Below are 26091 nucleotides of genomic sequence, written 5' to 3'. Positions count from 1 at the left end.
GGGGCAGGGAGCGGGGTGGGTGGGGGGTTGGATAGAGGGCAGGGGAGTTCGGGATGGTGGTCAGAGGGCGGGGGTGTGGATAGGGGTTGGGGCAGGAACAGGGGGTTGAATGGGGGCAGGGGTCCCGGGGGGCAGTCAGGAAGGAGGGGGGGTTGGATGGGGCTGCAGGGGGCAGTCAGGGGACAGGGAGCGGGGGGGTTGAATGGGGTGGTGGTGGGCAGTTAGGGGCGAGGGGTGCAGGGGCGGTCAGGGAGAAGGGGTGGTTGGATGGGGCAGGGGTCCTAGGGTGGGCAGTCAGGAACGAGAGGAGGGGTTGGATGGGGCAGCAGGGGGCAGTTAGGGGCGGTAGTCCGGGGGCAGTCAGGGGAGAGGGAGCAGGGGTCGTGGAGGGGGCAGGGGTCCCGGGGGGCGGTCAGGGAACAGGGGGGGTTGGATGGGGCAGGAGTCGCGGGGCGGGGGGCAGATAGGAGGTGGGGGCCGGGCCCTAACCAGCCCTCCATACAATTTCCAAAACCCAATGCGGCCCTCAGGCCAAAAATTTTGCCCGCCCCTGCTCTACAGCCTTGCTGCCGTCGATGTAAGTGTCTGACTATACTCACATCGTAACTCCACGTCCATCAGAGAGGCTTAGGGCTTATGTCGGTGTAGTTAGGGTGACACAGTGTCTGTGTAGACAGTGCATTACTTATATCGGCTGTTGGCTGTCATGCTTGTTAAATTCACAGCTCCCACTGGGCAGCCACGTTCCCAGCGGGAAGCTGCATGTGGGGCCGAGATCCCAGGCTCTCAGCCCTCCTCCACCCCCCACCACCTAAGATAGGTCGACTTAAGTTTCTAGTGTAGACATGCCCTCAGTGCACTTTTGGGTCGTTGCTCCCATCTCTCATGTTTTTCAGCAGCCTGACCGCTTTGAAACTTTGCTACTGGGCTTTGGGCCAGATTCTGCTCTCATTTTCACTGATGTAAATCCAGAGGAACTCTAGATTTGCACTGGCATAATGGACACCAACCTTAGTGACCACGGCTTCTTGCCTTTAGAGAACTGCAGTCACGCATCTTACGATGGACAAATAAACGATATCTAGGCGTTCTGCAAATGCTCCAGGTATAATCTGTGGAATAATAGCGGGATTGTTGCTGCCAGATTGGGATACTAAAGTCAAAAGGAGAATTCTGTGCACTGAGTGAAAAGGAAAACAAATGACCTTTGAAGGTAAATTGCTGTTTAGTGACAAGGTGCGAGCTGAATAATTTTGCTGCTTGTTTTGAAGTTGGGGTTTTATGTTTTCCTGTGTTCTGTCTCAATCAGCGTGAGCTACCTGGTTGCTCATTCTTCCTCGTGCCAAAGCCACCAGTGAAACATTCACGTTGCGCTATATTGATTAGAAAATATTTTAGTTTAACTGTACACATATTAAACGATGACTGACCAAACCGGGTGCCTGCTGCTCAAATGCCAGTGTCTAAACATGCTTGTGGTCAGGTGGTCGTTGCAATTTGCACACAACCCAGGGGCAGTTCCTCTTACCCATTTTGCTCTGCAGAGTGCTGGAAAGAACAGAGCAGTCAGATGTCTTGTGGTTGTGTTAAAGGCTATTGTCTATTTCAGTTCAGTCTTCTTGATTGTCCATGACCTCTGTACCTTTTGACTTTTGTCATCTCAGCCTGCCAGTATTGAAAAGAAATGAGGCAGAGCTTTGGAGAAGGAAGCTAAAAGGAGACTAAGGGTTTGTGTACATGGGGACACTCAGGAAAACTAATTTGAATTAATTTTTAAAGTGGATTAGATAAACTGCATTAAATCCTTTTGTGGATGCTCTTATTCAGAAGTAAAGTGGCCTTAATTCAGATCAGTTTACTTCACTTTGGAAATTAAGTTTGAATTCAGCTAAGGACACTTTAATTCTAAATGATTTTAAAATCAGGGCTTAATGCAGTTTAACTAATCCAATGTAAATTCACACCCTTAGTTAATTCAGATTAATTTTCCTGAGTGTCCCCATGTAGACAAGCCATAAGGGAAGTTGCAGGCTTAGCTCCCACTGAAAGGGAATTGGGAGCTGGGCACCCACATCCATGTGAGAATCCGATACTATAGGCCAAGCTTCTCAAGGCTCACTGATGATTTTGGTTGTCCATCTTGAGATGACTTCAAGGGGCCTGATTTCCAGTAACTGCTGAGTATCTGCTCTCTGGGGGGAAGAAAAGTCTTTAAGATGTCGCAAGTTAGGCACCCAAAAATTACTAATTGCTTTTGAAAATGTAGACCAAAGGACCTTCTCTAGCATTTGAGGGCAGAATTTGGGTCCAGAAGACCCAACAAAAAATGGATAAAGAGAAGAAAATTCATGATAAGAACATAAGAATAGCAATACTGGATCAGACCAAAGGTCCATTTGGCCCAGTATCCTGTCTTCCGACTGTGGCCAATGTGCCAGGTGCCCCTGAGGGAATGAACAGAACAGGTAATCATCAAGTGATCCATACCCTCTCGCCCATTCCCAGCTTCTGGTAAACAGAGGCTACGTGTATCCCTGCTCTTCCTGGCTAACAACCATTGGTGGACCTATCCTCCATGAATTTACCTTTTTTTTTTTTTTTTTTTGAACCCTTTGTTACAGTCTTGGCCTTCACAACATCCCCTGGCAAGGAGTTCCACAGGTGGACTGTGAGTTGTGAGAAGAAATACTTCCCTTTGTTTGTTTTAAACCTGCTGCCTATTAATTTTGTTTGGTGATCCCTAGTTCTTGTGTTATGAGAAGGAGTAAATAACACTTCCTTATTTACTTTCTTCACATTAGCCATGATTTTATACACCACTATCATATCCCCCCTTAGTCATCTCTTCTCCAAGCTGAAAAGTCCCAGTCTTATTAATCTCTCCTCATATGGAAAGATGGTTCATTTATACCTCAGACTTAAGCCTTAGCTGAATCTGTTGTTTAAAATTTCTGTTGTTAAAAAACATTATGTTGTGAGGGACTGTGGACAGTTAACCCCTATAAAAAAGCATGCACCCCATATCACTGGAGCCTTATTCGTTCTCTCATGTAGCATGTGTAGTTATCTTTGCCTGTTACCAAACCATGTAATAGACACTGTATGGTATCTGTCTGTAACCAGGAATGGCTCCCCCTCCTCACTCTCAGCAAAAATGAACAATTCCTCAGAAAATCTCTCTCTCCCTCTCTCTCGTGTTTACTGTTGTAAGAAACTTGTTATAAAAGATTCTTCTTGTTTGTAATTAATTATTCAGCCAATTGCCACGATATATATCTGTGAATAAGAAGCGGAAATGTTTTTTATGATGGCGAGAAAATTGTATATATATTTTAGTTCATTGCAAAACATTCGAAATTGTAATGGGCTAGGTTGGAAAATAATATGTAAATTCCTTGATTTTTTTCCTTTGCACTGCACTAATTGAGATAGAGGGGGCGGGTGGAGGGAATGTAAGATAAAAAGTTTGTTTATGGAATAGTTTCTAGCTCGGAATTTGGAAATCATTTGGAGTAGCTTGTAATGCTGGAATAGAAACTTTAGCTGCTACTTAGAAACCCTTCTTGCATGAGGTTTTCCCAATCTTTTTCAGTTACAGTACATCAAAGTAAATCCCACAACAAAAACAAAGTGTAATTTTGCTGATAGATTTTTTCCCTGCCAAACCATGGTTTTTACTGCAAATAAACCTACATTCTTTTCTGCATAAGAGGGTTGGTTTCATGTTGGACTTCTTGTTTCAAAATGTTTGCTTTGGGAAGATAAGTATTGTCAAAGTGGATCTGACCCCTGGCCCATCTAGTCCAGTTTCCTTTCTCCAACAGTGGCCAGCACCAGCTGCTTCAAAAGATGCAAGAACCCTGCTCCAGGCAGCTATGAGATAATCTGCCCAGAGAGAAGTTTATTCCTGACCTACTAATTTGAGCTTGGCTGCTTATACCCTGGAATCTGAGTTCATAGCGCTTCCCAACCCCCTCCCCCCTTTTTTTTAAAATCCTTCCTATTACAGGTTGTTGAATACTCATGGTTTCCAATGAAACAACCGATTGATTTTTTTTTTTTTTTAAAGCCTGCTGCACTTGGTACAGGGAACCATTTCCTTCTTGCCCACCTGTCAGCTGTTTCCATTGTCTGGGCAAATAAAAAATACGGACACATTGGTAGGACGCTCACTTAGAATTTTTGCAATGTTGAGACTCTGCTAAGCAGTCCGTCCGTCAGGCCAAGAGTACTGCGTTTTTTGCCTTGATGGGCTTTTATGCACAGAGCTACGATACAGGTTTCTGTGAGACGGGTCACAGTTCTGCGTGGTCTTCAGTTACCACGGAAAGTCATACACTGGATCCAGCAGCATTCTCGATAGCTGTAAAAATCATGAAGCCGCTTAAAAGCTACGCCAGAGGCTTTTCTACAGGATGGGCCTATTTCACCAGAGAAGGGGGACCCAAAATTTCACTGTGAAGAGCCATATAATTGAATTAATAATAAAATATTTATTAAATGGATCTGTACCGCAGTATCCCTGCTGCTTTCCCCTATTCTCTTTGACTTTTCAACAATAGCTTTTAACTAACTTGCTAGTGGCCGCAGAATGTATGTTGGGGACATTTCACTTTCTTTCTCAGCAAAGTTTCGGAGCTGACTACGAAAGTTGCTCCTCAATAGCGGTTGAGGTTGCTTTAAATGTGATTCCTATGGGGATCGTCCCAGCAGCCCTAGCCAAACCTCCTCCCCAGCCATTGTAACCCTTTTTTTATGGGCAGTACAGGACATCTGTGAACCTTCCCAGAGAGTTTCTATCACATGGGGCCTTGACCCTTTCATTCTGCCATCAGAGTCTGCCATAACCCTGAGCTGAATCTAGACTCCCAACAACGCCAGTGCTGTAGATGGACGACCAAGGCCAGACACGCAATGCCCTGGGAGAGGCAGAGAATCGGAGCCTGCCCCATCACTTGACAAGGAGAAGCTATCCCCATGGCTCACTCCTGAGAACTCTGGGTCCTTGCCAGATCCTCAAACTTACTAGTGGAATTCTTCTCCGGCACCAGACCCAGGCCATGGAACTTGCTGCCAGGAGGAGTAAGAATTGTTACTAAGCTCACTGCGTACACGGATCAATGCACAACCTATCTCTCCACCCAGCCTTTCCCACAATGGGACTCTTGTTCTTAGACTTCTGGCACCAATCCCCTTATTCCCCAAGGTGGCTGCTCAGTGGCAGGGAAGAAAAAGACAGAATCCTTCAGCTCCCAGGAAGCACTCTGAGATGCCAGTGATGTGCAGAGGCTGACTTGAATGGCTCTGTTTGAGAGAATGGGCAGGGGGGGTAAATGTAAAGGGCTAGCTGGCAATGGTTTTAGTGCCATGGGTCAGCATCACTGAGCTTCTCAGGAAAGTGCGTTTCAGATTGCAATTTGAATGGGGAGAAGGGCAGAAATCTGATTCGCTGGGAGTTTCAGGCGTATGGGAGGAAGCACGAAACCAAGGGGAGAAATAGTTTTTCGCACACCTTGATCAGTGCAGAGGCAAATAACAATAAACCTTGGACACTGCCTGGGTATTCACCAGGATGGTTATAAGTAGACACATGCTGGCAGCGCCTTCTTTGAAATGGGGACTGCTGACACTTCTGATTTATTAACGCAGCTAAAAGGAGCCCTTGCTGCTGGAAATGCTGCCTCTTATAATAAGCAAACAGATTCAGCTGGTTTTGTCTCTGCAGCTCCTTTAATCAGCCCTCAGAGTAGCAGCCGTGTTAGTCTGTCCACTGCCTGCATCCGATGAGGTGAGCTGTAGCTCACAAAAGCTTATGCTCAAATAAATTGGTTAGTCTCTAAGGTGCCACAAGTCCTCCTTTTCTTTAATCAGCCTGTGATCAACAGACACCGGGTCCCATGTGGAGACAGAGTCTGCAGCAAAGTTGTCACAGCAGCCAGCAGGGCTGCTCCCGCACCACCACAGCTGCTGACTAAGCATGTCCCTGCCTCCTTTGCTATGCCTCTAACCCGCCCTCCACTGCCTCTCTGAGCCAGTCAGAGACCAGCATGCAGCCGCCTCCCCTCTCCTCTGAAAGTCTTGGCAGGCAAGTCTCTAATGCACAGTGTACCCATGCGAGCAACACAGGCCGACCATAAGCGCAAGCAGAACCATTTCTGCCTCTGCACAGCTCAGTTGTACGAGGCTCTGGAAATCTTTGCAACATCATTGCATTGTAGGCTTCTCCCAAATGAGAGAGCCAGAGTTCCTTACTTAGCCTAGCTCAATCATCGCTCCTACAGCACTAAGCTCTTAGCCAGAGATCTTAAAGCACAATACAATGTGGCAATCATGATCCACATTTTAGAGATGGGGAAACTGAGGCACAGAGCAGAGATGTGACTTGCCCAAGGCCTGGACTGCAGAACCCAAGTCTCCTGACTCCCATTCCTATGCCCGTTGGTTGACAGGGGAGACTGTTAAGCTGCCTGTAATTGAGATGGGCACTCATGCAGTAGCACCTTCCTAAAATGCTTAAAATCAGGCTGGCACAATGCACAGGGACAGAGAGGCAGGAGTCATGTGCAGTCTTGATGCCAAGTTCTGGCGGCGATAAAATTGCCGTGTGTTTCCAGCTTCATGCACCTTGTTCATCGTGAGCTGTGATTTTGCAACATGATTAACTGATTCATTTGTGCATTAGCCACAAGGTGTTACATGACCAAGAAAACTCCAGCCGGTTCTCAGAAAATATTTCGTTTCTCCATCTGCAGTGCATTTCCAGCTCTCATTACAAGAACATAATCTATGTGCGGAATGTGGGAACCGATGGACTGGCTTAGATCCTGCTTAGAATATCCACTATTGCCGTGGTTCTCAACCAGGGGTCTGGGGGCCATGAGCAGGTTTCAGGGCGTCCGCCAAGCAGGCCAGTGTTAGACTCGCTGAGGCCTAGGGCAGAGAGCTGAAGCCTCAGCACGTGGGGCTGAAGACTGGGGCCCAGAACCCCGCCACCTGGGGCTGAGGATGAAGCCTGAGCAATGTAGCTTTGTGGGGGCCCCAGGCAATTGCCCTGCTTGCTACCCCCTAAGGCCAGCCCTGGCTTTTATATGCAGAAACCAGTTGTTGTGGCACAGGTGGGCCATGGAGTTTTTATAGCGTGTTGGGGTGGGCCTCGAAAAGAAACAGGTTGAGATCTCCTGCTCTATTGCACCTCTTAGTGCAGCTTCCCTCCTGGTAACAATGGTGAGAGCAACAACGTAGTCAAGGCACCATTAGACACAGGCCTTTTAACGACTGGCTCCTAGATCTGCTTTGAATTTGATGTTCAAATAAGCGGTTGTAACATGCCCTAGGTCAGTGGTTCTCAGCCAGGGGTACGCGTACCCCTGGGGGTAGGCAGAGGCCTTTCAGGAGGTACCTCAACTCATCTAGATATTTGCCTAGTTTTATAACAGGGCGACATAAAAAGCACCAGCGAAGTCAGTACAAATTAAAATGTCATCCAGACAATGACTTGTTTATACTGCTCCCTATACTATACCCTGCAATGTAAATACAATATTTATATTCTAATTGTTTATTTTATAATTACATGGTAAAAAGGAGAAAGTCAGCACTTTGTCAGTAATAATGTGCTGTGACATTTTTATGTTTGATTTTGTAAGCAAGTAGATTTTAAGTGAGGTGAAACTTCGTGGTACACAAGACAAATCAGGCTCCTGAAAGGGGGTACAGTAGTCTGGAAAGATTGAGAGCCATTGCCCTTAGTTGTATTGTCTCTAACGTGAGATCACTTCTAAACTCAACCTCTGATGGATAAGCTGGGGATATGCTAATGACAAATATAGTCGTAGCCACATCAGTCCCAAGATATTAGAGAGAGAGTCTAATGTCTCTCTAATTACAGATACAAAAATTCTGCCCTGAGCTTTTCCTGTGTCAGATGAAAACAAGCCACTGTAAGCAGGAGCAAAAAGCGTGAAGCAAGAGTCTCACTTAGTTGCATCCCTTTGTCCTGCTGATTGGTGTTTTAATCAGAATGTCTTGTTCATTGCTAGGCTGCCCCAAGCAGTTTACAATGTGTTTGCAGTCTGCTTACAGGGCCCCAATCTCATTTGGGAGCTCTAGGCACTACTGTAATATAAATAATAATAGTCTTTCTGGTGGCGGAGAATGTTTGGCATAAAATATTTAAAAAACAAGTTTGGGGTCCAAACCCCAGCTTTGGATAGTGCAGTCCAGGCTCAATTCCAGTTAAAGCTCCAGTCCAGGTTTGATTTTACTCTGCTGACATTTTAAGGGCAGGAGGATAATTCAACAGCAGGAAAATTGGGCTGAACGTTCAGCTGTTCCGCTTATTTACTGGATTCTCTTTCTGGCCGTAAGTTAACAGATGGCATACAGCTGAAATAGCTCTGGCCAAGCCCAGGGGAAAGCGATCAGGCTCTGAGGCTGGAGCCTGTGCATTCAATTCCCATCTGGGCTCTTTGTTTTGTACCCTGCCTTGGTCAGAAGGAAGAGAGATTGGGTAAACTAATAGGGCTTTTCCATCTCTAACATATCTGATCCTTGCAGCCTTCAGTCTCTGCTCATGAATGACAGTGCACTGTCCATCTTGTCTGGGTGACTAGGCCGGCTGCGTAGATCTCTCCGATCAGGCAAGCCAGTGCACACGTTGCACTGTACTCACTTCCCAGACTCTGGGAATAGTTGTAACTGGCCAGCAGCGGCAAAGACTGATCTCTGGCTGCGGTTCTCTCAAGTGCTAGTTACTGTTTCGGGGGCAGTGGTGCGCGTGTGAGAGACAGCAGGAGAGCGTCAGAGGAAACAAGAACCTCACGGCCGTCTGCCCAGGTAAAGTGAACTGAACTCCTTTGGACAGTAGTGTGTTGTGTGCGGTCAGCTCCCGTCGCTGGCAGGGAAAGCCAGGCTTGCCTATGCAGAGGGGAAATCTGAACAGAGAGGGCTGTGTCTGAGCAGCCAACAGGTCCCTTACTGGCTCAGAGATGAGATTGTGTCTTAAATGACAGGAAAGCTTTCAGGCTGTAAAGTTCATGGTGAGACCGGACTGTGGTAAATCTCAGGAAACGTGGTTGCAGAGGGAAGACTTTCTTGGCGCTCAGAGACATGAATATCAACCCTTCCCCTGCCCCTGTGGCAGAGTAATAGGAAGAATCAGCCTGAAAACCATTAGGGTTGGGGTCTGGCTTGTTCAACATAGAGAAACTTTTCCGCTTAATGAGAAAAGGAGCGGGGATCTGCTGGCTGAAGTCTCCGGTCTCTGCTGCAGGAACAGTGACCCTAGATACCCTGGCAAGATTCCTTAGCTCTGCTGACTCTGCAAGAGCCGGGAAGACACATTTACCCAGAGCAAGACTTAAAACAAAGGGGGAGGAGCTGCATGCTTCAGCTGTGTAAAATAACACACCCAAACCTGCGTATAAGGCCAGAGCTTCACGCCAGCACCCAGCCTGAGCAGACAGACTGGGCAGATGCTTGCACTGGGGGCAGGAGAGAGGACTCGACGTTTCACCCAGCAGTGAATCCTGGGTCTGTCTCCACCACATGTCACTTATCCTTTATGACCACGGGCAGGGATTGCCATGTTTTGTCTATAGGGGCAAATCCTTCCCCCTTCATTGTGTCCCTGAGGCCCTGATTGCAACAACTTTATTCTTATTTGTTTATATTACCCTCGTTCCTTGAAGCCCCGGGCTCAGGTCAGGAGGGCCTCAATGTTCTAAGTGCCCGAAAGATTGTCCCCCCGCCCGCAAGAGCGTACAATTGAAATGTGAAGTGCGCTTTCCACTAGGCTGTGTGCACAGCACTTCTGAGTACTCTGAAGCATGCGTTTGCAGTCTTGCCAAGCTCAGGTGGTGAAAAACGGGGAGTCAGGCCCCCCAAATTATGAGTCTGGCTTAAAAATCACAAGATTTTCAAAATATAATAAAATTTGGGTCCTATTCATTGGCCTTTTGGGTTCTGAGCCTTCAGGGAGCACTCAGATCACGTTTTCAAGCTTTTCTCCACCATGTCAAGGGCTATAAAAATTGTTTTTAATGAAAGCTGAGATTCTCGTGAAATCACTTGACTCCAGGAGCTGGGGCTTGAAGAAAAGCACCAAGAATCACAAGACTCTCATTAAAATCATGAGATTTAGCAATACTGTATTTGAAAACCCTTTTAATCTACTTGGCATACAACAGGCACCAACTATCTTTGAGTAGCAATGTCTTCAAGCTCATAAAAGCTAATGGGGGTTACTCTTGTGTGTGCAAACTAAATCATTGGCTTTAGAAATTCTCAGTCCTTTAGTCCTGTGCCACTAGCAAACCTCTGTCAGACAAAAAGTTGATTCTTCAGGCTATTGCTTTAGTGTTTGTTTTGGGCATGTAATAGAGTTGGCACTCGCCTCTCATGAGTGCCCCATTCTGGTTGGGCGTGTCTGCATTCTTTAGTTCTGGTGACCCCTTTTGGTGGTTCTCAGGTAGGTTTGTCAGTGAAACAGCGCTCGGGCCAAGTCACACTGTCTGCATGTTAACCAGCACAAACCCCTTCCATGGTATACGGTCCACCGGAGCCTAGCTCAGTACCCCTCTGATGGTGGCTCTCTCTAGATCTCCCTGGGCTTTGCTTTTTAAGTAGTCCAACCCAGGTATGGGGCTGTATCCCCAGGGCTTCCTCCCTGGAGATACTATCTTCCTGCAGCCCTCCCCAGGCTCAGTCCCTACTCAGTCCTAGCAACCAGCCAGGAGCTCCCTGGGCAGTGCTCCCCTTGTCCCTGCTAGCAAACCGTCCGTGGCCCTGCTGCTCTTCCAGGCAGCCAGGCCTGCAGTCATTTCTTCTCCTGCTCTAAGCAGCAATTGACTGCTGCTCTGCAGCTCATTTTATATAGCCCTCCTGGGCCCTGATTGGCTGCTTCCTCTGCAGCCACTCTAGCCTGCTTGGAGGACCTCTCCACTGCTCCTTCCCTGGGATTGGTGTGGCAGAACCAGCAGGGGGCATTTGGACCTAGTCCACTCCATCACAGGGCAGCAGCTGGTTTTTAGCAGGTCTGTATTTAATGGGATGCTTTCCTTTGTTGCAAATGCATTTCAGTTTACAGCCACCTTCTGTAGTTTTTGCTTACGGTCAGTAATAGTTCACCTGGTTTAAGAGAGACAAGGTGGGTGGCAGGTGGATGTCAGAGTTTTGAGGAGCTGAGGTCAGGGAGACGCCATGTGATTCTCTTTCCCATCCCTTCCACAGCACCCTATCTTTCTCCAAAGCCATTTATGACTTGAAATTCCAGGCTGTGGCCGTATGGCAGGGATCGTTTTTTTTGTTTGTTTGTTCTGTGTTTGTATAGTGCCTAGCACCATGGGTCCTAACCCATGATGATGATAATAACTCCAGTGTGGACTTTTGTATGCTAGCGCGTGGTGAGATCTTTGCTCGGTCCATTGAAGGTTTGTCTTTGGAATTCCAGGTCACCATGGCCTACCTGAGCTCCGTGGTCCGAAGAGCTGCCTCCTGTCAGATGTCAGCCTCTGGGAGAAACAGCCACCTCAGGTGTTTCAGCAGCGGGGCAGGCCAAACGGCAGAGAAGAGCGTCCCTTACCACAAGACTCTGAAGGAAGAGAGCCCTCAAGGCAAAGGGCCGACCAGGCCGCTCCCAAAATCAGCCGACGTCGTGGTGGTGGGTGGCGGCAGCTTGGGATGTCAAACCATCTACCACCTGGCTAGGATGGGGGTGAGCAACGCGGTCCTACTGGAAAGAGACCGTCTGACGTCGGGGACCACCTGGCACACGGCCGGTGAGCAGAGCTGTGTGTGTGGAAGCCTCTATAGCAGAGCAAAGGCTCCAAATTAGAGCTGCAGAGGGAGGCTTTTGGAGCCTGATCCTGCCAGCTGCTGAGCAGCCATCAGCTCCCTGCGGCTGCTCAGTTCCACATGGGGAGAGCTCAGCCCCTTTCCGGGTTAGGATGTTTGTTACTCTCTCAATCTTGCTGCATAGATGGGGATGAGCCCTCCTTGGGGACCTGGGAAAGGAATTGTTCCTTCAGCTCTCAGCTAAGGGGTTATTATGGTACCTTGGCCCTTTAAGAGCCAAGTCTCTCAGGCCTCAGCTCTCTACTGCTTGACCCTATATAGGAGTATCGCCAAGGCCTGACAACATGGGCCTCCAGAAGTCTGACCTTCTCCTCCCCACCTCGTAGGGTAGAGGGGAAAGAAACACCCCTTTTGCTATTGCCCAGCAGTCTTACCCCCACTCCCCATGGCGGGCCTCTGGGTCCTTCCTTGGGCAGGCCCATGCCAGACTACTGAGGAACCTCCTTCCGATAGTCCCTGGGCCCTCTGGCAGCTGCCCCACTCTGCATAGGTGCTGGAACAAGGGAAGCTGGGAGTGCTGCTGAACCCCCTGCCTTGAAGTGGGACACCGAGCTCATGTCACGGTGCTGATGAAGCCTAGCTTGTGTGCTTACTGCCCGAATGGACCCTCACTTGTTACACCTGGCTACTGAGTGGGTCGTCAGCAATAAGAATTGAGCCCTCGACCTCTGGACCTGAAAGCGTGAGCCTCTACTGTGTGAGCTAAGAGATCCATAAGCGGTGGTAGCTGGAGACCTTTATGTGGTCTAGCTACTAGAGGGAGCCAGCAAACCACAGCGTGGGTTACGTCTAGGCCAGGAATGCTGCTATTGCTAAAACACCTGTTGTGCTATTCTCACAGTTGACCTGTTTGTTTGCTTGGCTTGTAAGGTAGGGTTGGAATGGGGAGGGGAAGCCAGAGTCTACTGGAACTTCTGTGGTTTTCCCAGGTCTGCTGTGGCAGCTGCGTCCGAGTGATGTGGAAGTGGAGCTGCTGGCTCATACTCGCAACGTGGTCAGCAAAGATCTGGAGGAGGAGACAGGTCTGCACACGGGATGGATTCAGAATGGCGGGCTCTTCATCGCCTCCAACAAGCAGCGGCTGGACGAGTACAAAAGACTCATGTCTGTAAGCGGGAATCTCCTCATCTCCTTCCTTCTCCTCCTACTTATTCACAGATCACTGAATCAGGGCTGGTGCTACCCATTAGCTAGACTAGAGGGTCTGGTTGCCAAAGGATTTTGTACTGCTGCCCATCACCATGGTATCTGAACACCTTCCATGCAAAGAGATTGGCAGTAGCGAAATCCCTAGTGGACTTCTTGGCATCTCTGGCTCTTAGTGGGTTATCGAAAGCTCTGCTTTGGACAGTTATTTTTCAGGACATTGTGGCTGTAGGTGGTTGATGTGAAAGTTGTTCTGGTTATGGGGAAAAAGGGGAAGCATTGTTCTATGGATGGACAGACTGTGGATGTCTTCTAATCTCCTCTGGATGTCTTCTAATCTCCTCTGGATGTTTGTTCAATAGCCCTATCCACTCTACTGAGAATGCCTTATCCCTGGCTGTAACATGCATTGGTCTAGGCTAGCCAGGGCTTTGTGTTCTATGTCCCAGAAGAGCAGTTAATAGACTGAAATGCAGCCTCGAATGCAACTGGGTCTGATCCATTGATTGCTTTGAAGATTAGGACTAAGGCCTTAGTCCCTAAAGTAAAAAGAGCAACCTGCTTAAATGTCTGTGCAATACTTATGGAGAAAATCCATGCCCCTTAGAAAACGGGCTAGTGTGAGGGAGGGAATGAATCCTGTCTTCTATCATGTCACAGGGAACCCGCTGCGTCAATCTTCAATTCTTGCATCCGATGAAGTGAGCTGTAGCTCACGAAAGCTTATGCTCTAATAAATTGGTTAGTCTCTAAGGTGCCACAAGTACTCCTTTTCTTTTTGCAAATCTTCAACTCGGCTGCTTTGACTTGCAGCATCAAAACAGGACTGTCCTGTCATCAGCCAACCATTTATCTTCTGCTGCACGGAGAGCCCAGTTCTCCCCTATGACACAGAGGGAAATTTTATCCATCAGTCCTGATTGGGGTGATTGCTGTTTATTTAGACAGCTCATTTTTCCACCCCGCTTGGAAAGTTAAATGTGGCCTCACTTATCATTCATGGAGCAGCCTTGCTGGCAGGTTCTGAAACCCTGATCCAAAGCCCAGGAGTGTCTCCCCTGATTTCAACAGGCTTTGGATGCAGTAGATCCTGCCCCTGTAGAAGAAAGATAATGCAGTGTCAGTAGCTGCCAGGAAGGAGGGAGGTGGGAATGGGGATCAAAGGGTAGGTCTCCACTGCCGCTGGAAACATGCTTCCCAACCCAGATACACAGACACGGGCTAGCTCTGCTTGAGTGAGGGGGCTAAAAATAGCAGCGTAGCTGGACTAGCTGCCTGAATATAAACTCACCAGACAGCAGGTCTGTACTGGGGCCGCTGGCCCAAGCTGCCATCACCCATGCTACCTCAGCTACAATGCTCTTTTTCACACGCTGGCTCGAGCAAAGTGAGTGCAGGTCCAGCTACCCCAGTTGGGAAGTGCCCAGCGGCAGTGGAGACGTACCCAAAAAGAGACCCAGAGAGAGGAGGTTGGCCATAGATCACCTTGTGATCCCTGGTGGCAGAGCCCACACAGACCTTATTGTCCCAAGTGATACAGGCATGTGCTGAGATTCTAGCTGAGGGATTGCCCTGGCCAGTAAACCATGCATGGTGGCTACTGCAGCCTTTATGATAATGGCCTCTCACTTAGTAGAGGGGTCCTTGAGATTCAGTTGAATCTGAACACTGGTCTCACTCACAAAGTGAAAGGGATTCTCCATGCAGGATTAGCCGTGAAGTCTGGTTTCACTGCTGATCATAATGCTGTATCTAAGGTGACCAGATGTCCCGATTTTATAGGGATAGTCCCGATTTTTGGGTCTTTTTCTTATATAGGCTCCTATTACCGCCCACCCCCTGTCCCGATTTTTCACATTTGGTGTCTGGTCACCCTAGCTGTATTCTCCTCCCAAAGCAGCAAAGAGATGCACAGACCCGGCCAGTCCTCTTGCCTTTTTCTGCTGGGAAGTACACACATTAGCATTTGATTTCAAAGAGTCACAATAAAGACCGGTTACATGACACTAGTTTCTTCTCTAACTTCTGAACTGCTGCACTTCTAGTGAAATATACACTATGAAAACAGCTGTGTCCATCTTAATACTCTTTGATTCAATGGCCTAATAGACACTTAACGCTCATGAGGGGTAGAGGGATCGAAAGTGGAATCGTTGGTTTTAAACCTCTCTCCACCATACCCAGCTTTGGGGACTCGGGTAAAAAGGTTCTCGGATCTAATGCATCCCTGATCTGGGCTTTGCAAAATGAAACCTGTCCATTGCCCATTGCCATTAAGTACAGCATCATATTTCCAATTGCACCGCCTACTTGTATAGGACTAGGGTAATGTCCCTTTAAATAGTTTGAGCCCACTAAAGCTGATCACCATGTACTGTGTTTTGGGAATCCACCAGAACCCGGTTAGATTATCAGTGCGTATGTAGTTAGGCCTGGCATGTTTGCATGTAGTTATTTGGGACGCAGGTGTGCCCCTGTGGTTTCTTCACATTGTTGATTGTTTTGCAGAGATGCCAAACCACGCTGTCTTGTCTGCATTAATACACCTGTTCTCGTGTCTCGTTTGTAGCTGGGTAAGGTCTATGGCATAGAATCGTACGTCCTGTCCCCTGCAGAAACCAAGGACCTGTACCCACTGATGAACGTGGATGATCTTTATGGCACCCTTTACGTTCCTAAGGATGGCACAATGGATCCTGCTGGCACCTGTACAACCCTCACCAGGGCAGCTACTGCCAGAGGCGCTTTGGTAATTGACTATTGCACATTTGGGTGGGTGTCTGAGCATTGTAGCTTTTCACAACTCTCAAATTCAGCCAGACGTTCTCTCTCTGTACATTTTCCCTCCTCTCCCCTTGATCCTTGGCTTCCTGCTGTTCCCAGCCTCCACCATTCTCAAAGCCAGATCTGTTTCAGAATTGCCTTGTTCTGTTTAACAGCGCCCCCCTTTGGCAGATTGGGTGTGGCGCTGGCTGACTTTGAAGGGAGTCCCAGCCATGCCTCATCAGAGATGGTGGTTTTGGCATAGAGCCATAGGAGCTGGGGAAGTAAAGAGGAGGGGGGAAAATGGGAAAAGGATATGTGACCAAAACAGCTACATCGTGAAAAACAAATTGTTGGTGAGGGGTAAAATACAGCAAGCTCGTTGGGGCATGGACCAACATTTGGATCTGTGTTTGTACAGCACCTAGCACCTGGTCCGTGACTGGGGCTCCTCCGTGCTTACCACAAAATAAATTGATAATTATAGTTCTCTGAGATTTAAAATTACCTTAAAAGGCCACTGAGAGGCAGTTTAAGCCCAAAATTAAAGAGGGGAATTTAATTCCCTTGCAGTAATAGGAGTGGTTTTTATGAAAGTTTAAAAAAAAAAATGACAGCACTATGTTTGGATTAACATTTCCCCTGCTGGGAAGGAGAGCCTTGGGCCGAAGCCACTGGCCTGCATCTTCAGAGTAGAGCTCAGCAAAATTTTTCAGCTAAAACATTTTGCAAATTTGTATCGGTTTCAATTCATTGTTCATTTCAAATCCCCCCCCCCCCCCCCCAAAAAAACCAAATCTTTTTGTTTCAACATTTTTGAACCACAACATTTTGATTTTTTGAACTTGAAATGACTTTTTGCTTCAAAATTTCCTTTAATTTAATTTTTTAAAATTCAAAAATGGTCAAAACGGAAACAAATTCTTTCATTCTATCTGAACTGTAAATGTTTTCAGCTTTTTCGATTCGCTGAAAATTTTCGTTTTCAGCCGGACCTGAAACAATTTTTGTTTTGAGTTTTTTTCAAAATTGCCAATGAACTCACAGTGTGTGCTCTTCTCAGGAGAGCTGGGTTACTCATTTGGTATTATGAGTCCAACCCTTAACATTCAAACCCCAGGGGGATGTCACTGTGCTTCTCTTTCGCTGCCTCCAGGTAATAGAGAATTGCCCAGTGACCGGTATTCAGGTCAGAGCCGATGACTTGGGTGTGCAAAGGGTAGCTGCGGTGGAAACAAACTATGGGATCATCCAGACTCCCTGTGTGGTGAACTGTGCAGGTAGGAAATCAAGGTAACATAGCTACAGCCCTGCCACTCGGCATAATCTGATAGAGATACTAGTCCTTCCTGTCCCAACAATTAGGAGATTTTGTCCAATCTTTGAGTGAGGCATTCTTTGGTTCACCATGTCTGTGCTCAGGGAGGGGAAAGATGCCAGATGAGTGCAGCTTTTGATTGTGTGTAACATTGAGCCAAAGGGCCTTGTTAACTCCCTGTTTCCACACATCAGGAGGCAGCATTCTGGACTCTGAGCTTCAGGTCTCTGGCACAGCTCCTCATAGGTTCCAGAAGTGGCCAGAGGCATTGGCTGTGGTCACTCACCAAGCGGTGGTTTGTTTTTACGACAGGAGTGTGGGCCCGAGCCCTGGGCCAGATGGCTGGTGTAAACGTGCCCCTGGTGGCTATGCATCATGCATATGTGGTGACGGAGCGGATAGAGGGCATTCAGGTCAGTTCATTGCTCTTCTTCTCTAACTGGAGGGTTTGTCATCAGACAGGGGCATGTGCTGGGGGCGCTTTCAGGAGGGGACTTGATTCAGAAATTGTGGGAGGGTCTCCTGGTTTTCACAAACGCTTCTATGATCTGGGACACTTTTTTCTCCATAACATCCAACCTGCTTTCCTTTCCTAGCAGTGGCTTTGTGTGTCCCATCTTCTCTAGGAGACGCTCTCCTTGGTGAATACAGTGACAAAACATCTGTGAATAATCTTGCCAATGAAGCCTACTCTTGGGCTTAGCTTGCATCCCTGGCCCCTTTTATCTGGCTAGCCATGGACATTCAGGTGGAGTGAGGTCCTACTCACAGGAATAGTCCCTGAAAGCAGAAGTGCTGTGAATCACTGGATATGTCTGTATTGCAATCTGAGGTGTGACTGCCGCTCGGGTAGACGCACCCATGCTCGTGCTCCTAAATGGAGCAGAGTAGATGTGACTGCAGGGGCTTCAGTGCAGGATAGCAATGGGAGTATGTACCCGAGATCCCCGGCATGCTATATTTTGCCATGCGAGTGCAGGTATGTCTCCCTGGGCTGCAGTCACACCTCAGATTGCAGGACACACATACTCAGTGTGTACATCCAAGGGCTATTTCACCCACTGTTGTGGTTCAAACAGTAGTTTCGTTGAACAAATCTGAATGTTCACAGATAATCTGCAGGCAGAAAGGGGGACTCCTCTGGTTGATAAAGCTTAGACCAACCAATCTGAAACGGGAACAATATTAGGTGACTTTAGGTGACTGGCCGTACAATGGAAATAGCAAATCTGAGCAGCAGATACACAACACATGGCTGTCTAGTGCCAAATAGCACCAGGTTTACAAATAATCCCATTGGTTAAAATGATCTTGCGCTGAATAGCACTGGTGACAAACTAGGGGAAACACGCAAAAACATCCATGAAAACTATTTCCCTGGTTTTGGCAAAATGTACTAACCCGCATAGGGTGACCAGAGAGCAAGTGTGAAAAATCGGGACAGGGGAAGGGGGGTAATAGGTGCCTATATAAGTCAAAGCCCCGCATATTGGAACTGTCCCGATAAAATCTGGAGATCTGGTCACCCTAAACTTTCTCTAGAGCAAAGCAGCGCTGTGACGCCGTTGTGTGTAACGAACAAGCTAATAAAAGGCTCGACCTGTTTGTGGGTAATCTGTGATTGGAGGCAAAAAGGCTACATCTGTCAGCTAACTTACACAGTTTGATCAGCTCTGCTCTTGGGATCCTGCCCGGACCCGAAAATTCTGTTGCATTCTCTCCGTTCTTGCACCATGCCCATCCCCACGGCAGTGGGCTGTTGGTAACTGAACTGGTCGGGCAGGACAAGCGTAAGTCTATCCACACTAGCTTTTTTGTGTTCTGGTCCGTTGTGGTTTTGCCCGACATCCCCACTTGTGCTGCTCAACACCTCTGCCTCTGTGGTGCCATCTGAGTACTTCTCTCACTGCTCCTGGCTCAGCTTAATGAAGCCACTGCCCCTCTGAGCCGTCTCCTTGCATGAAAGAGCACATTGCCTATTTCTACACCCCGCCTCCCCTCCCCCGGGTCAGGGCTGCGGGAGAGGAACCCTACTGTTCTTTGCCGCTGGAATTGTTGTCAGAGATCCCACTGCCCCATCTCAGCACATCTTCCTGTAGCATTTCAGAAACAAATGTCACCTTGGAAAAGTTTCATTCCTCGGCCTGCAGCTAGATGATGCTCTTGGGCAGCACGAGCACTATGCAGCAAAGGGAGCATTTCAAAGGAAGAGTTTATGGAATCCCTGAATGTTGACTGGCTTCAAACGTAAGGACATGCAGGAGGGACCCCTCCATACCACGTACATGCCTAGAAGAAACGGGCCAGTACATGCCTAGAAGAAACGGGCCAGTCCTTCCCCATGCTACATCCCACCAATTTCATGGGAGCTGCAAGAAGGGTAGTTTAGGACAGAATTTGACCCAAAGTGTGAAAGGGGAGAGTCATTCTCCCTCTGGCTTCTGTGGGATTTAAGCACATGCCTAAGTGCTAGGCTGAACAGGGGTTGATTTAAACATGTGCTTAAAGCCAAGCATGTTTTTAAATGCTTTGCTGAATTGGGGCCTAAATGCTGCTGCATTATTCACATATTTTTAATGTTAAGAATGCCGTGCTTTTATCAAAGGTTCTGCACCAGGAGATCTTAAAGCACTTTACAGAGGACATCGCTCTCATGATGAAGGGGAAACTGTGGCACAGACCGTTGACGTGACTTGCCCAGGGTCACCCAGCAGGCCACTGGTAGAGCCAGGAATAGCACCCAGTCCTGAGTCCCAATCTGGCCTGTGCGCTATGCCAGACTGCCTCTTCTTGCAAACTGGGGTCAGGGTCCATGAGTGGGACACCTATGCACTGTGAAGATACAAATAATTAATATTCAATAATTTAATACATTACTGTCATTCTATTTAATATTTACGAATATTTTAACACAGGACGCTGTTTCTTTTTTTCCCCACTTTTCATAGCAGAATTACCCTCTGGGCTCTGGTGTTTTGTGTTTGATAAAGGAGTCCAGATATCCCCAGGTAACTGTGTTTCATCTTAGTAAACAGCCTTTATGGAAAGTCCTGCAGCCCTGACAAGGAAATGATACAGTTTTCTAAATATTTTTGAACCATCTTGCAAAATTTCAGAGACATTTCTATGCTTTGGAATTCTATAAGGGTGTTTGAAACCATACAAAAGGAGGTGATATTAATTTGTGGCCTATAGATTTTTAGAGTAATTTTGTATTAAATTTTCTGTGCAACCCATCTGTTTTCCCCCTACACCTTGACTCTTTGACAGTTGATTTTGAAAAGTGCCATTTAACGATATTATTTTTTATACTGCAGTAGCATCTACCAGCCTGACCCAAAACTGGGCCCCCACTGTGCTAGGCACTGCACAGAGATATAGTAAGAGACAATCCTTGCCCTGAAGAGTTTGCAACTTAAATAGATGAGTAGAAGAGGAAAAACCTCAAGTGACTTGCCCAAGGTTGTATAACAAGTCGGTGGCAGAGTGGATAATAGAACCTAGGTCTCCTGACTGCTAGGCTAGAGGCCTATCCACTAACCACAGTGCCTCTTGTTGAAATGTTGATTATTAATTTATCAGTGAAAAATACAGTAAGACCCTACAATAATTCCATTTGTGTAACTTAAATATTTTCATGCTATGTTGTTAAAGTCGATATTATTCTTTAGCTATGTATTAGTGTCTTGGCTGCTGTGCTGTTTCATCTTGTTGTGTAGGTGGGGTAAGAGAGAAATCATTTTTCCTTTTAACGTGGATCAAAACACACGGGCCTGCCAGTCTGCCAGTTCTCCTCCTGAGAATGTCTGTAGCAGCTCTGCTCCATCCTATTGATTTCAGGCCTTATTATCTGAATGGTGGCCCCAAGAGGATTGGAACCCCCTTGCACTAGGCCCTATACAAGCACATCAGTTAACTCAGCGTGACCTAGGGAATACAGCACTGGACTGGGATTCAGTAGACCTGTGTTCTGTTCCTCACTCTGGCCTGATGGGTGACCTTGGGCAAATCGTTGTGCCTCAGTTTCCCCAGTTATAAAATGGGAATAATGATACTATGACTTCCATTGCATGTGCTTTGAGATCTACTGAGGATAAGAGCTAGGCATTATTACTGTCTTCAAATGACTACACAAGTGCAATCTTGTCTGCTTCCACAGTCACTCTTTTGTGGAGGTAGGGTAAATTTGGTTTTTAGATTTCAGAGTAACAGCCGTGTTAGTCTGTATCTGCAAAAAGAAAAGGAGTACATGTGGCACCTTAGAGACTAACAAAGTTATTAGAGCATAAGCTTTCGTGAGCTACAGCTCACTTCATCGGATGCATTCATAGATGGTTATACTTCAGTCTTGTTCAGACCCATACGGAAATCAGCTTGCATTTCAGCGCCCCCTAGCTCATGCTCTTGGTCTGGGGCTGGGACGCACAGCAGATCTGTTTAGTGAATTAAACTTGGCCCATGTAAACATATTAGCACCTCCAGTTCTTCTGCAGCTGTTGAGGCCCCTGTGCCCGTGGGCAGCGTGTGCGGGGAGGATGTCTCGGTGCATTGCTCGTATCATGTCCGCCGCTAGTCTTGTTCTGCTGGTGTTGGAGCCGTGCTGTCAAGCAGGGCTCTGACTTCTCTGAGGCACAGGAGAACCACGTTTTCCAGCCCGTGCAAAGCAGCAGCTTAGAAAGGGCCCAGCGCTGAAACTAATTGTCTGTGACCTGCTACAGCCAGTTCTTTTCTTTTCACTGCTTGTTTGCAGAGTCAGTGGGGTCCTGTTAAAAACAAAGGCTTAGATGCTTTAAAACAAATTGCTGTTTCCTGCCCAGCCCTTGTGAGCCTCAATACAGCCCCAGCCACATTTGGATCCAAGCTTTCTTAGAGCTAGAAAGCGTCCCTGCTTTTGCTCAGGGACAGAGCTGGGCTGGACAGAGGATTCTTAACTGGCCTTCTTGGGCCTCTCATTGGTCACTGGTCACCCATTCTGAGCAGATTTTCCTTGGGCCTGGAGCATCGGGGTGCTGATGCCAGCAGCAGGGGGCAGAGGAAGCCGGATAAACCCCACACAGGGCAATAGAATGGTGAGCAGGTGGGAGGGCTAGGAATAATGTGGGATTACCGGGAGTGGGGAGCCAGAAGTGGGGCAGGTAGCGAACCACCAGGACTGGCTTCTTCCTTCCTCCTCTAGCCCTGAGCTCCGAGGCCTGACCGCTGGCAAGTCTCGCAGTGGGACACACAGGGAGGAGCTGGGTGCACTGTGCCTCTTGGTGAGGAGGTGCTAGGGGATTTCCGTGCTGGGGGAAACGCAGAGGAGCTGCTAGTGATTCCAGCAGGCTTGGATTCTCCTGGATGGAGAATAAACAGCCTGGTAACCTGCACCCTTATGTTTATAATGACACTCCACAGTGGCCATCTAGCAAGGCAGCTGCTGGGAAGAAGATGGGCATTCAGCTTGGGGTGCACTATTGGAACAAGGGCAGAAGCATCCCAGGTGTCTGTGAGCCTGTGCGCTTTACCCCTCCTGCCCCGCTTTGATGATGTTCCTTTCTACCTCTGTTTAGAATATGCCGAACGTTCGCGATCACGATGCCTCGGTGTATCTCCGTCTCCAAGGCGATGCCCTGTCTGTGGGCGGATATGAGTCAAATCCAATATTCTGGGAGGAGGTGAGCGGTGCTGAGAGGTTTTCATAGGAAATAAAGCATGTTACCAGGAAAGCCGTTTTGACAAAGTCGGCGCTGAAATGAGCTCCTTAGCTCTCTTGCTTATGTGCCAGCATGCATGAAATGAGGACCCTTTGCATTAAGACAGAGCTGGGTTCAGCAGGACTCGGAGGGAGAGTGGATTTGACAGCTTCTTCTATTTGGGTGGGAGAGGAAGGATGGTCTAGTGGTTACGGCACTAGCCTGGGACTTGGGAGATCACAGTTCAATTCCCTGCTTTGCCATAAGTCCTTGTCTCTGACCTTGGGCAAGCCACAGGAGGCATGTCTTCTCTTCAGTTTATTAGCTTGGGCCCTTACTCAGGTATTGCCTCTAAGACCTTTTCTATCCTTCTCAAAGTACAAAAATGCGACCATCTCCTCCTGTCCCCTCTGCCTTCTCTCCACAAAGTGGCATGTCTGAGAAGGAGATCGCCGAATTATTTGTTGTTTGTTTCACAATAGCAGCCAGAGGCCCCAGCTAAGAACGGGGCCCCGTTGCCCCGTTCACCAATAGTATGGGATAGTGGCTGCTCAAAGAGCTCATGTGCCAAGTAGACCTGGCAAAGGTTGGGTGACAGAAAGTACTATTATGCCGGCTTTGCAGGGTGGGATTTGAGGCTCAAAGAGATACAGTGACTTGCCCGAGGTCACATAGGAAGAGACAGAAATTGAACCTAGAGTTCCTGAGTCCTACCACCCTTTGTCCTCGATCAACTGGTGCCGAGTGAGTTCCTTACTGGCAGTAGTGATTGGAAATTGACTGCCCAGATATGACGTAGTCCTGTAACATGAGTCTTCATTAGATTTTGCTCCCTCTCTGCAATGGGAGAAAGGCTTCCAAACGGACGAATGAAAATCTTTCCGGGATTAACGCTGAAGGTGATAGTAAATGACTGTGGCTTGTGATGAACTTTTTCTTCAACCTTCTTAGCCCTCTTCTGTCCTATATCCTGCAAATGGGGTGTTCCATTTTCACAATAACTGGATGGGGAGTTTAATGTGTCAATTACTACAGTAGTTAATGGGCTTGTCTTTCAAGGAAAAATGATATTCTTTCTTGTGAGATATTCTTTCTTGTGTTTTACCCTAAGACAAAGTGGACAATGATCTTTAATAAGCCCATATGCAAAGTGATTGTAACTGATGGGTCCTATGTCTCATTCATAGCTTAGGTGGTTAAGGTACTAGCTAGGCATCACAGTTCCTCTCCTTGGCTGGACAGCTTAGCAGGTAAGTTCCTATGAAACCAAAGTTTCCAAAACAGCTTCCAATTTTGGGAGCCATAATCAATGTCAAAACTCCCGTTGACTTCAACAGGGCCAGGAGTTCACCCCTTGGGGCTGTTTTCCAGAAGCACTGAGCCCCCTCCGTTCCTACTGATTTCATTGGGCAATGAAGATACTCAGCACCTTACAGGAAGCAGCCGCGAAGCGGCTGTCAGAATGGGGTGTTTGTTATAAAATAAACATCTTCTCTCACTTAACTTCTGTGTACCTCGGCTCCTGTTTCCCCTCAGGTATCTGAGAAATTTGCCTTTGGCCTCTTTGATCTGGACTGGGATGTGTTCATGCAGCATATTGAAGGTGCAATAAACAGAGTCCCAGTGCTGGAGAAAACCGGAATTAAATCCACTGTCTGTGGACCAGGTAATATTTTGACAGTGCATTCCACATGCCATCAATGCAGCTTTGTTCCTTGGTGAATCTGTGCTGATTATTTTTTTCTATGTATTCTCCTAGTTTGGAGCTAGCAATGATTATATTTATATGCAGGGTTAGTATGAATCAGTCTCTCTTGCTTTCTCCTTCCCACCCACGCAAGGCGACAAATTGGGAATGGATAAAATGTCTGTCTTCCTTGGTTTTTCCTTAAAGACACACACGCGCACACTCACAAAAGAGATGGAAAGAGGATCTGGTCCAGCCCCCATGGAAATCAACAGAAAGGCTCCCATTGACTTCAGTAGGTTTTGGATCAGACCCTGTATATAAGCAGAAAGCCTGAAAACGTGCTGATCGCACAGAGATAGGGGTGGGAAATGGCTCTATAGATCACTGCTTGCCATGATCATCCAGTGCATTGATCAAATCTTTTTTTTCCCCAAAGCCAGTTCCCCTCTGTACTGCATGTTTTTACCAAGCGGTGGGGCTCTAGATTGCCAGGGCTGGAATGGAAAGCTTTCCTTCAACATGCTCAAAGGCAGGCGAGAATTTGGCACATCCTGGGAGCTGCTCAGCTTCAAACAGCTTGTGGGAGTGCTAATTAGAGGTAATATCGACTTGGTTGACCTGCCTTGGCACTAAAAGCTGGAGCAAAGCTGAGCTGGCTCTGTCCTGGCATGATGGATAGTGTGCTTCTCGCACATGTCTGATCTGGAAAGCTCACAGATTGGCTTGTAATGATTTGGGGGATGTAAGTCTCAAGGTGGATGGGGCAATGGGACAGGGGAGCCCCAGAATTTCAGTTTGGTCTTGTTCTGGCCATCCCCTCAGCATCTCTGTCAGAGGGCCCCTAGGACGTGACAGCTGTCCCACGCCCTCTAGGCTTCCACTGAAGATTCTGTCCTGGCTGAGGCGGTTTTGTTACACTGTACACACAGCATCTCAGGCTGGTTGAATTTCTCAGAAGCTCTGTGACGGGCTGTGACAGGTATAGCATTTCTAAACGCCACACCAGGCCCATTGAGCCTCTGGAGATACAAATGCAGTGGAGTGGGGAAGTGCTAGGCACGACTTGTGAAGCAGAACTGGCAAATACACGTGAACACCAAAGGGACCTCTGCCTGGAGGCTCTTGTTTGCACCCGATTGTTCTTCGAAGGAAATAAGCCTGTTGGAATACAAAGGGAGAACGTCACAGGATTGGATGCAATGATATCCTATTCCTGAAGGTGGTGGCAGAAGCCTACTGTAGGGAGGAAAATAGCCCACGAGTTTTGTTACACTTCAGTGGGGTTTTTTCCCTCATTCTCTGGGCAACGCTGCTCAGTGGTTTTGGTGCTAAAAGTCTGCAGCCAAACAAATCCCAGAGAAAGTGGGTGCGGCCGTGCAGTAATGTCACCCATGTTTACTACTGACTTTGCTGTGGCTGGATTTGAACATTAAAGGCCGGATTTTCAGATACTGGCCTCTGTTTTTTGCAAGTGTGAAGTTATTTTGCACCCTCAGCTATGATAACTTACTATAGAAGTCCAGGTCTTTGATTTGTGGGCACAAACTAGGAAAGAGGTCATCTAGGACACACATCCTGCGAGGTGGCTAGCTGCTTTGGCTCCCTTTGCGCATCACCTTGCATGACCTTTCCAGATTGCAGCTGCAAAA

At 47.7% G+C, this 26091-nt stretch overlaps 1 protein-coding gene across 1 annotated transcript in view; it reads left to right on the top strand.

The window, feature by feature from the left end:
- The first annotated feature begins 8738 nt into the window (after positions 1–8738).
- The window catches only part of SARDH (sarcosine dehydrogenase), a 100225-nt gene continuing 82872 nt past the window's right edge, over positions 8739–26091 (top strand). The window contains exons 1-8 of the mRNA XM_073314286.2: positions 8739–8835; positions 11450–11777; positions 12783–12961; positions 15569–15748; positions 16919–17042; positions 17393–17493; positions 22630–22734; positions 24289–24418. Coding sequence (XP_073170387.1) covers positions 11456–11777; positions 12783–12961; positions 15569–15748; positions 16919–17042; positions 17393–17493; positions 22630–22734; positions 24289–24418 — 1141 coding nt within the window. The 5' untranslated portion in view covers positions 8739–8835; positions 11450–11455. The remainder of the gene's footprint in view (positions 8836–11449; positions 11778–12782; positions 12962–15568; positions 15749–16918; positions 17043–17392; positions 17494–22629; positions 22735–24288; positions 24419–26091) is intronic.

This window comes from Lepidochelys kempii, chromosome 16 (assembly GCF_965140285.1).
Source record: "Lepidochelys kempii isolate rLepKem1 chromosome 16, rLepKem1.hap1, whole genome shotgun sequence".
Lineage (NCBI taxonomy): Eukaryota > Metazoa > Chordata > Testudines > Cheloniidae > Lepidochelys > Lepidochelys kempii.
This window is presented reverse-complemented; position numbering and strand designations above follow the sequence as displayed.